Here is an 11,772-nt window from a genome sequence, read left to right as displayed (position 1 = left end):
ACATTTTTATTTTAAAAAAAAACCATGTCATTGATATTCCGTAACTGATGAAAAAATAGTCACGCTTGGATGCCAACACTAAACAAAAACCGAGCTCGCCATACAAATAACGCGCAAAAAGACACTGTATCAGAACCTATGTATTTGGGAAATCTTTTGTGGAACTTTCATTCTTACGCAATGCCCAAGTTCAAATAAGTTGATATGTTTCATAATTTACATAAATATGGTTATGTCGCAATTGCCATACTTTTTCTTCTGTGCATTAAACTAAAATTTAAACTATTGATAATACTGATGACTGACAAGTCTGAAGCATTGGATTGATCACTTGTAAATATGGATATTATGACGCAGATTGCGGTGTTTGAATGCTCTTGGGCGCAAAATGAATAAAACAGAATAGTAACGACGACAACTATCAAGATAACTGTTAATGAATGCGTATGATGCACCAGAAAATGACAGCCATCTCAAAAAATTGCACCTAGGGCAGAGGTATTGCAAAATAAAATGCAAATTTGCGATGTAACCCCTTCGTAACATTTGACCAAAGAATAAAGCAAGTCGTGTTGAAATCATCGTCACGGATGTCATTAACTTTCTATCTGTCTGTCACGTTTTTTTTTAATCTGAAAATGAAATGTTCGGTTCCCGAAAGCTCTGCAATCGTGGTGTTCGTCCGTCAGAACTGTAATTAACCATCAATTTGTTTGTCACGTTTGAATAAGAACGTACCAAATTATTTCTGCCACGAATCATACCAGACACTGGATACTGAGCACGAACTGTATTTTAAGTTACCGCATTGCTTGTTTCAAGCTGCAAAATGATGTTGAAAATATTGATGAAAGGTCTCGCTCTAGTCCTTATGATTTGTCCAATTCTAAGTTTGTGCCAAAGAGCAAATCAGGTCATCCTGACTTGTGGAGGAAGCAACGAAGATCCGATACCAGGACCAGCGGGTCCACCGGGAGCTGTTGGGCCTCGTGGTGTCCAGGGACCGAAAGGAGAACCCGGTGCCAATAACACCTGGGAAGATGAATTTAGGAGGTTGGAAGCAAAGATGGAAGCAATGGAAACTGAACTCAGGCGTATTTAGTTTTGCTAAATTATTCCATTAATTTTATTTTGGAACTGCGTTAGTGGCACTTGGTTTAAACCTCAAGCAAAAATGATTTAAGGTTATTTTAATAGTTTGTATTTTTTTACCCGGCGTTACCGTCTCTGTCGCGAAATTAGCATCAAAACAGGATGAATAGCAGAAAAATCTTACAGTAACGTTAAGTTTGGTGATAGTTCAATATATCGGCGTTAAAGGGACATAATTCTTATTCAGACCAATGATAACGTTTTATTTTGCAGGAGATATGAATCGTTTTGTTTACGCCAGTTGCAAGGATGCATTGCAGAACGGAATGACACAAAGCGGAGTCTACAATTTATATTCTCCTCCTAAACCATACAAGGGATATTGCGACATGCAAACTGATGGTGGTGGTTGGCTAGTGAGTTCATATTTCTGCGATTAGAACTAAATAAATTTTTGGTTAATTGCAAACGTTTGACCAAGAATGGAAACCCCTCTTCAAAAGAACAGGGTCATGTTATCAATATTAATGGAACCGAAGCTACAAATCAAAACAGGGTGTCTTAAATACACACGTTTTCAATAAATTATTTGTTTCAATTTTAACTATAAAATACAAAGAACATTGTAACGTAACGGATATACGTAGTTGCTCGATGTTTGCTCGAAATATAAAAATCCAAGCAAAACAATGTAAATTATTTTTCTTTATATATTTTCAGGTTGTACAGAAACGATTTGATGGTTCAACTAATTTTTATCGGGGCTGGACAGAATATGAAAATGGATTTGGTTTCTTTACTGGAGAGTTTTGGTCAGGTATTGCGACATTAGCATCACCCGCATTTAAATCAATTTGTTTCTTTTGTTTACAACGCATTAATGTTTCATGCAATGGCATGATTGGCAGGATCGCCTAAATGCACAGGTGCTTGCTTGAGGATCACAGCTATCGTATCGCGATCATTAGGTTCGCAGGCTTGGCAGTCCACGCAATGCAGTAGCTGGATCAGCCACTTTTTTCTGACAAGTCGGAGCAAGATTTGAAAAATCAAGCTCCCGGTGAGGTTTGAACTCCCGACCCTGGGCTAACCAGGCCCAACATTCTGCCAATTGAGCTACAGGAGCTCTGTGGTTTCACGGGGTATATTGTGACCAATGTACACTGGTGCGCAAATGTACAACTTGCCAGGCAACCTTCACATGTACGTAGTGGATCTCTACCACTATATCAGGCAATAATATTACATGCAATGGCATGATTGGCAGGATTTTGTTTATTTAGATTTTTTTTTTGGCCAGACCGTGATTTGCACCCTGGAATATCCTATGCCTGAATCCCGATCAGGTTTCATTTCTTGGTATACGGGTTGGGCGCTTGACCAATGCAGCCAATCACTACCAACTCCCAATTAGGTTTCGTTCTTTAGCGCCTCCAGCGGTAGTTTCAAACACTAGCAATCGAAGATGCAAATATGTTAGTATTTTCTCGTCGTCACGATTGTCATATGTTGGGCTGCGCTCTTGAGTGCAAGCTTTTCATCGTCAAACACCAACAACATTTGTAAAAGAAAAAACGAATAACTCTTAACGTTTGTTTATTAATTAAGGCTTGGAGCTGATGCACGAACTTACAAGTTGGAAACGTCAAGAGCTCCGCGTTGACCTGCAAAATTTTGATGACACAAAGTATTATGCAAAGTACAGGTAACTACATGCGTGCGTTTGAGTGCCAAGTTTTTGAGTTCCTATTTGTACCATCTTGACAGCAACTTCAGCATCGGTTCATCAGGGGAGAATTACCGTCTGACTGTTGCTGGGTACACTGGTGATGCAGGTAAGCGAGCAAACACGTTCAAATAAATTAGCTTGATACAAAGGAGGTTTAATAAAGCCTCTAACTCAGGGGCGCACAACCTTTTTATTAATACCGGCCGCATCACACGGACTTTATTTTGCCAACAGTCGCCAGTGAGTCCCAACTGAGAATTACGCATTTAATTATGCCTTAAAAGTGTAATGAAATTTTGTAAAAAATACTTGATTTTATTCTGTTTTATAACAAAGACTGACCAATTCAATACGCCAAACAACCAAGCAAAACCTGTTAAGTTTTTCACAATGCACGTCCGACAATACAAATGTAATATAAAGCATGTTTACGGCCGCAGGTGAGTCAAAGACGTGCTGAATTTCACTCGTTTTGCACATTTTTTGTGCAAAACTTTTTTCCATAAATGTCTGCGTACTTTAAAGGAAATATACGAGCTAATCACTTGTGTGGTGGTTAATAAACATTTTTTTATCATTTGTGAAATTTGCTAGCCGCCAAAATCGGAAGTTTAAAATAAATCGAAGAATGTCTCCAAGAACTAAAATTTTTACGAAGTCTGAATTCGCAATACTAAAAAATCGGAATTAAAAATAATGTGTTTCGCAATTATAGCGTTATTGGCAGATTTGTCTATGTTACTCACAAAATGCGTTAAATCCACAAATATTAAATATTCACTGCTCTCAATTATATGCAAGGTGATTAGCTGATTAACATCTGAACCGCAAACTAAACTTTTAAAAAATTTGCACCAATAGTTGATCAGCTGGAATATCACAATCAGAGGCTATTCTCCACACTTGACCGAGATCATGATTCACATGGCGGAAACTGCGCTGTTATGTACCATGGGAAATGAAAATAAGACCTGTGATGTAATAAAACTGAAGATGAAACAAAACAAATAAATATAATTATTTGCGTGATTTAATAAAAATACAAAGAAATCATCGAAATTACTGGAAATACCTTTTTTTCATTACTCTTTGAAAAGTGATTAACAATTTATTAACCGCATATACTTATTACCACCACGATTGCATCGAATTCACAAGTGTGTTTGCTTGTTGCTGTGAATATTTTGTAAATACTTTGCTTCACAAATCATCACATATAAAATTAAAATAATATACATGGAACATTAAAACATGGAACCTTTTGCTTGTTGTGTCATTATTCAGTAAAGCAGTAGACATTCCTGGTCACGGTTTAGTCTTAAGTGTGGCGCCCGCCCTGCAAACCTTGTCAGGCGGGGAGTTTGACTGGGGCGGTACATCTGTCAAAGAATAACACAGGTGTCCTTAGGTGAGCTCAGCGAGGACGGAAACCTTGCGTAGAGTAAAAGGGCAAAAGCTCACTTGATTTTCGGCATGAATACAGACCGCGAAAGCGTGGCCTAGCAATCATCTGGAACTTTAAGCAAGAGGAGTCAGAAAAGTCAGCTAACCAAGTATTTCGCTAATTTCAATGTCTCGAAACCTGCTAAATGCTGGGACTAGAATTGCGATAAAATTCATGCTGTTTTTCTTTGGATTGTTCGTATTGAAATGATTTTAAACCAATGAATGAAAAGGTTAGATACCAAGCACACTTTAAACACAGATAATTGCAATTAGCACAACACAAAAACATAATAATCACACAGGTGGTCACAGATGGATTGGGGCAGATTTCATAAATCACGTGACAGTAGCGTGTAATCGTCATCACAAAACCTGTTTGTGACTCGTGTTCGAAACCAACCACTTGCCATAAAATAAGAAGTTGGGCACCAAGCCAACAGCTTACATTTTCCCAGTATACTGATCATGACACATTTTTTTTTTTTTTTTTGAAAAAGGACGCTAAAGGCGTACAATTGAAGAAAAGGCTAAGCAAGAAGACAAAAAACAATGGTTAAACACAATGGCGAGAAGTCAGCAAAAGAGAGTCAAGTTATTTGGTTATATGCTTCAAGCAGCGTAGGACCACTTTCTTCTGTAATAATTCGTTTCGCTACAGTATTTTTCACTGGCGATGTTTAGTTCTATAGATCTTGTTTTTTGCAACATGTTAACAAATTCTGTTATTGTTGGTTTCCTCTTACCGTATTTGCATCGATAAATCACAAATCTGGCACAAAGAAGAGCGCAATTTTAAAAGCATTCAAAAATATTGTTATTTTCATGTCTACCAAACAGTAAATGCGCACGAGAAAAATACAAGGGTACACGGAGTTTAGCGCTTAGCCAACTGCATACATTTTCCCAGTAATGTGCTGCGATAGGACAATTTACAAATAAATGTAAAACCGTTTCCTCGGCATTTTCGCAAAAGACACATGAACCTGTTCCTATAAACTTCAGATCTTTTAACTTTTTATTGGTCACAATGGCCCTGAGATTTAGCTTAATTTGAAAACTTATTAATTTAGTTTCCACTGTAGCTTGCGGTATATTTTTATATATTTGCCTCCAAGGTACTCTGTCATTGACTAAGGATTCCCATACAGCTTGTGCTTTGGGTTGAATTATATTGGCGGTTTGAAGCCACGAATACAAAGCCTTTGTGCTCTCGCAATGTGTCAAGATATTTTTTAAAACGTCTGTTAGGTTTTTATGTGAAGGCACTGGTCCATTGTCCCACTCCTCGGGCATGCATGCTATAAGCTTGAGAAACTTAGTGAAATCTGTTGTACTTGGGTCAAGACTAAATTTTGTAGTAAGTGCATCATATTTCAAATATTCCCCATTGTGGTCTAGTAGGTCGTTGTGGGCCATTACTCCCGCGTCTATAAATTTTTCGAAATAGAAGGGTTTACTGCGTTTTTTTAATGCTTTGTTGAGCCAGAGAGGTCTGTTGCATGCGTGGTCGGGGTTTTTGCTCAGGATTGATTTCGCAATGTTTATGTTACAACGGAGGGTTCTCAATGGGATGACGCTCCTCAAGATTGTACTTGATGGGCCGACCGTCGCGTTTAAAAGTGTCTCCAATCTGTTTGGGTGTAAGAATGGAGTTTGAAGACCCGTTATATTTTTTGTTTCCTCGCAAAATAATTCCCTGAGCGCTTTAAATTTTAGAGCCAACATATAGTTCTCAATATGTATCATGCCCGCCCCGCCGTTATCCAAACTTTTACACAGGTTCACTCTTTTAATTCGTTCCCAAGATGAGCCCCATATAAATTTAAATAAGGCTCGGTCGATTTTACAAATGCACTTTTTTGGGATGATCACTGGTAGGACGCACAGTTTATATGTCAATAGAGGTATAATGAGACTCTTAGCTATTGTTATTTTGCCGAGAAGGGTTAATCCTCTGGACGCCCAAAGGTTCATTACTATGTTCGCTTTTTTTAGTGCCGGAGAAAAGTTTAGTTCGATAAGTTCCTCATCTTTGTATTTTGTGAGTGGTATTATAACCCCAAGGTACTTAATAGATTCCGAGGGCCATTGTAGACCATCCTTTTGAAATGGTTTGTGATGGTTTGAGCGATTTGGACCTATGAAAAAGGCACAGGACTTTTCCATATTTACTTTGCAACCTGTCATTTCGCCGAACTCCTCTAAAATTTGAAAGATTTTGGTGAAATCCGCATCAGAACCTTTAGTAAAAACGAGTGTATCATCCGCAAATAAGGATGTTTTGTATTCTTTGTCGTTTAGTCGTATGCCTTCAAAATCACCCTGTCTAAGCGCAGTTGCTAGGCATTCGATGCAGAGCACGAATAACGTTGGGGAGAGTGGGTCTCCCTGTCTGACGCCACGTTCTATGTCAAAAGATTCTGAGAGAAAGTTGCTATTGGTGACTCTCGCAGAGGCATTTTGGTAAAGGCATTTAATGAGATTGACAAATCTGACTCCGAACCCGAACGCAGAGAGAGTTGCGTAGATAAATTCCCACCTTAAAGTGTCAAAGGCTTTATAAATATCTAAAGACAGTACTGCCCCAGGAACGCGGTAATGGTCCGTACTGTCAATCATGTCGAACAGCAACCGGATATTTGTTCCTATATAGCGGTGTGGAAGAAAGCCGTTTTGGTCGTTGGATACGATATCGTCGATAACACCGCGTATTCTTGTGTTAATCACTTTGGCGGCGATCTTGTAGTCAACGTTTAGCAGAGATATTGGGCGATAATTTTGGGCCTGTAAAAGGTCTTTCCCTGGTTTGGGAATTAGGGTGATGAGTCCTTCAGATTGGCTCGCGGACATTTTACCGGTTTCAACCGTAAACTTCCATGCATTTAGGTAGACCAGTTTGATATCATCCCAAACTATATTGTAAAATTCAACCGGGAAGCCATCCAAGCCTGGCGATTTGTTTTTTTGCATGGTTTTAATCACATTTAAAAATTCCGCTTCCGTTGTCTCCTCATTCAGTTTTTCCGTTTGTTCGCAAGTAATTTTTGGCAGCGCGAGCTTTTCTAGGTTACTTGTCAGCAGGGTGTTTGGAGTCGAACATGGAGGTTTCTCATACAGGTGGGTATAAAAGCCAGCTAGGTTATTCAGTATTAATTTATGGTCAGTGGATATAGTCCCGTTGATCAATAATCTAGAGATGTTTTTTTTTGCGACATGTCGTTTTTCTAAGTTCAGGAAGTATTTTGTGTTTTTTTCTCCTTCTTCTGCCCAACGTACCCTACTCCGAATAATAGCACTTTTTGTTTGTCGCTCTAAAAGGGTGTCCAAGTTTCCTTTAGCTTGTGAAAGTGCTTCGACTCGCTTCTGTTTATCGTCCCCTTGTAGGTTGGTTATCTCAGTTTCCAGTGACGTAATTTGCTTCTCTAAGGCGTTATGTTTGACGGTTAATTTTCGCTTTAATACGGCCGCAAATCGGATCGACTCACCCCGAATTACTGCTTTTAATGCGTCCCATCTGGTGTGGGGATTTGTGTCTGTTTCTGGGTTTTCAAGAATGAAGTTGTTGATGACTTTCCTGATTGTTGCCCTGTATTTTTCATCTTTTAAATGCATAGTATTTAGCTTCCAGTAGACCCTTCCTTTCGGAGATGGGTTTATTGCAACATCTAAGGTTAGCACACTGTGATCTGACATAATTCCTGGGACAATGTCAACGTTTACTACGTCGCTAATTAAGCTGCGATCGACAAGAAAAAAGTCAATTCGTGATAGTGACAGTGGGGATTTCTGAGTGCGGGAGAATTTTTTTGTTGAGGGAAATTTAAATCGAAAAATGTCGGTAAGATTCGAGTGTTGCATGTAGTTTTGTAAGGCCTCCTTTGCTCGTTTGTTGGGGTGATGGGCGTTTCCGGTTTTATCAAGTCTTGGGTCAAATGCTAGGTTAAAATCCCCCCCCATTATAACTGGCGCACCAGAAAAGTTTGACAGTTCTGCGAATAGGTTGTGGAAATATTCTGGGGAGTCGTTGTTGGGTGCGTAAACATTAGCTAGGGTTATTGTTTTGGAGTTAATTTCTATTTCAGCCAAAATGAATCGGCCATCGCGATCGGATACGGTGTTTTTTAACGTATAAGAGAGGCCTTTGTTGAACAGGATTCCTACTCCCCTGCTGCTCCTATTGCCATGTGACCAAATAGCTTCCCCGCCCCATTCTAGTTGCCATAATTTCGCGTTGTCAGGACTGGAATGGGTCTCTTGCAAAAAAGCAATGTGACACTTGCGACGCAAAAAGTTAAACACTGATTTTCGTTTGATAGTCTTGTTTAGGCCCCGAACATTAAAGGAAACAATATGTGACGCCATTATGACATTATTTAATATTTTTTCAGTCCAATCTCGATGTCCCACTCAAATTCCATGCCGCACGGACAACAAAAGGGTTCGCCAGGGTTTATGAGCTGCGCAAATACTTTGCCACAGCCACAGTTAATTATTTTATGTTTACACACAGCATTACAACAATCAATGCTCATCGTTGACTTAGGGACGCGATTCATCGCGTTACATACACATATGATAGAGTACCTTTCGCATTGGATACATTCGAAGGTGCCCTCCTCCTTTCGGAATTCTGGTTGAAAGTCCTGACAACATGGCATAAGGCGCATTGTGCTTCGACATGTCGGACATTTGCAGACTTTACTCCCCACTTCCACAAGGAACAGTTGGAACTCATCGGTCAAGTTGTAATCAGCTACAGTGTTTGGCACTTTGGCACTATCGCCCTTTGGGCTCTTATCAGTTGTAGTCGCAGCTTTCTTATCAGGTTGCTCCAGACTTGCACCTGGTGCTCCGGGATTTTTGTTACCTTGCTTTTGCTTCAATTCTGATGTGTTTGCACGTTTTGATGGCTGAACATTTGCAAGCTCTGGGAAATCCAATTTACGTTTTGGGCAAACGAATTGTTTGTGACCCTTTTCCCCGCAGTATTTACAGGTTGCTACCTGACCATGGTAGGTAACATAAAATTCGCAGTCCAAAATTCGAATGTAGCTTGGGATTGGGTTATCTTCTAGGTCGGATACATTCATTGTGGCGATACGCATGCCTGAAAGCAAACCTTCTCTTCCTTTACGATGTATCATCTTGGAAACATTCCCATATTTTTTTGTCAACTCTTCTGCGATTGCCTGGTTTGGAAAGGGTATTGGAACCCATCCTACAGCGACATTAACTTTGTCGCTTTCATAAAGTCATAGGTGTTTTATCCCTTCTAGGGTACTAAGCTTTGCATATAGGTCGAGCACATGTTCTCTAGATGTACAGGTGATGTCAAAAGAGTTTCCCCTCATTTCAGCTATTCCAGTAAGCTTTTTGATTGAGTACTGTAGATTATTAAGAGTTTCTAACACATTTTCTCTTTTCAAAATGCCTTCCGCCTTCAAACTTAGACAGTTTGGCCTTCTCCATTCGGCCGACTTTTTATATGCTACTTGCGCGTAACTTGGCTTTTCTGCCATTTCTCGCACGTCCGCACACTACGCGTGCTACAGGTAGAATCTGATCATGACACATAAAAATATATTGTCAATACGCTACCACTTGCGACATCTAGCGGCAAATTGAAAATGTTATATTATTTTCACAACAATTTTTGCCAATACCAACAAGAACTACGCTTAAAGCAATTACATGCAAAAAGATTAGACTATGGATTACATGCGTTTTTTTTTGATAAACTGTTTGTGGGTCAAGTAATCACTTTCCATAAAATGGAATTCCTATCATATTTTAATAACTCTGCGGAAGGCAAATACACATTTACAAGAAAAACACTCTTTTTTCTCTTCTCCCCAAAAGCGTGAGCCTCGAGCCGCTATTAATAAATCAAGCTCAAAACAAATGGAAATTTTTGTAGTGTTTGTGTTTCCGTCGCGCCTCCCATTCTGCTCAACATTGAATACAATTGCGTGTTGTGTTCTATGTGCTGGGTGATCTGGCACCGCAAAATATTTCCATTGCAAAATAGTTGACGAGATATTTCTGCATAAGATCTAGTCTCAAAACAGATTTCTATGTGTGCTGTTGCATTGTGGACCTCCAAGTCAGTTGTACGAACACAATGACTTCCTATTTCAGTCAGACATCGCTCCAGAGTTGCTGTCGCCACTTAGTGGTTTACGCAATGACATTCAAGCATCATTAACACGCATTGCATCGTAGGTCCTGTAACATTGTGCATTGTTCATATGCTTGTGGACAAGCCTGATGAATCCATTTGTGAACCCCTGGCTAAGGCATTTGTCAAAACATTTATAAGTGAATTGATATTAGTGAACGAAAACTAACAAAAGATGAACATTTTTGTTTCCCTGTTGATGTTGAGTTTCCTTAAATTGTTCGTATCGAAATGACTGTAGGCTAAACCATCAACTGAAAACGTTCGATAACAAGAACGCATTTATATGACAGTTAATTGCTATCATTATTCCGCACGGTGGTAGTAATCACACAGGTAGTCACAGATTGATTGTGGCACATTATACTAATCATACAGCGTAACCAGAACAGTTGCAAACGGTCGTTTCTTTTAGATTAAATACAATGATAATACGTTTTTGTTTGTGACACGTGTACGCTAACCTATCGCTTGCTATAAAAATAACTTTCCTAATTAATGTCTTCGAATACAAAGATACTGCAGCTAAAAAAAACCTGGCCCTTTTTCCCGTAATATATTTTGCCACGATCCATAATTCCTGCTCCATCACTGTAGCGCTAGAATCAAACTTATTTTGCACGGTAAAATATGCTTATATACCGTAGTGCACACATATAAACAAAACAACCATAATTTCGAGAAAAATAGGTTGAAACAAGTTCGTTGCTATGTGCGTAAGTTCGGTAATGAATAAACAATATGAGGTGGCCATTCCAAAATCCACACACAAAAACGCAAAATTCTGTGTGATGAGGTTGTCATACCCAGACCGTATCAACCACCGAGTCCGTCGGAGATCAACACGTTTCGATTACCGCTGCAGAGACAGTAAGACTGTATAGGGCGTGGAACATGACCCACTCAAACTTGCGCAGAATTTTCCATTCAAAAAGAAGACCTTTCGTCCGTCGTTAACAAACTCCTATATTCGTGTAGTCAATCCTACATTGGACAGATATCAAGAAACTTGTGGACACGCATCGCTGAACATCAACGATCGGCAACGTCGGAAGTGTGCAAACACGTGCTCGCCAACCCGACTCACAGAGTTAAGTTTAGCGACAGCAAATCTTGCATCGGCGAGAACCATGTATCGTCTCCTGCACAAACAACTGTTTGTAAACCTTGTTTCCGTGTAAAATTGGAACTCAATATTGGGTGGAAAGATGTCGAAAGAAATGTTTTTTATATGTTTGGTACGGTTTAAAGTTTGGTGCGTGTGCAATTTATGTGGTGCTTCAAATTGGCGGTACGTATATTAAGGTGCAATTTCAATTAAACACTA

At 39.4% G+C, this 11,772-nt stretch overlaps 1 protein-coding gene and 1 pseudogene across 1 annotated transcript; one reads left to right on the top strand and one right to left on the bottom strand.

Moving 5' to 3' along the window:
* Positions 1 to 871: 871 nt before the first annotated feature.
* Positions 872 to 3,783, top strand: LOC145907352 (ficolin-1-like). Its single transcript, XM_082994770.1, has 5 exons — positions 872 to 1,094; positions 1,366 to 1,508; positions 1,813 to 1,904; positions 2,860 to 2,927; positions 3,683 to 3,783. Exons 1-5 carry the CDS (start codon positions 872 to 874, stop codon positions 3,781 to 3,783), a joined length of 627 nt encoding a protein of 208 aa, XP_082850896.1.
* A 4,857-nt stretch (positions 3,784 to 8,640) lies between these two features.
* LOC145907351 (uncharacterized) lies at positions 8,641 to 9,786 on the bottom strand (annotated as a pseudogene).
* Positions 9,787 to 11,772: the final 1,986 nt, after the last annotated feature.

Source organism: Ascidia mentula, chromosome 6 (genome assembly GCF_947561715.1).
Source record: "Ascidia mentula chromosome 6, kaAscMent1.1, whole genome shotgun sequence".
Classification (NCBI taxonomy): domain Eukaryota; kingdom Metazoa; phylum Chordata; class Ascidiacea; order Phlebobranchia; family Ascidiidae; genus Ascidia; species Ascidia mentula.
This window is presented reverse-complemented; position numbering and strand designations above follow the sequence as displayed.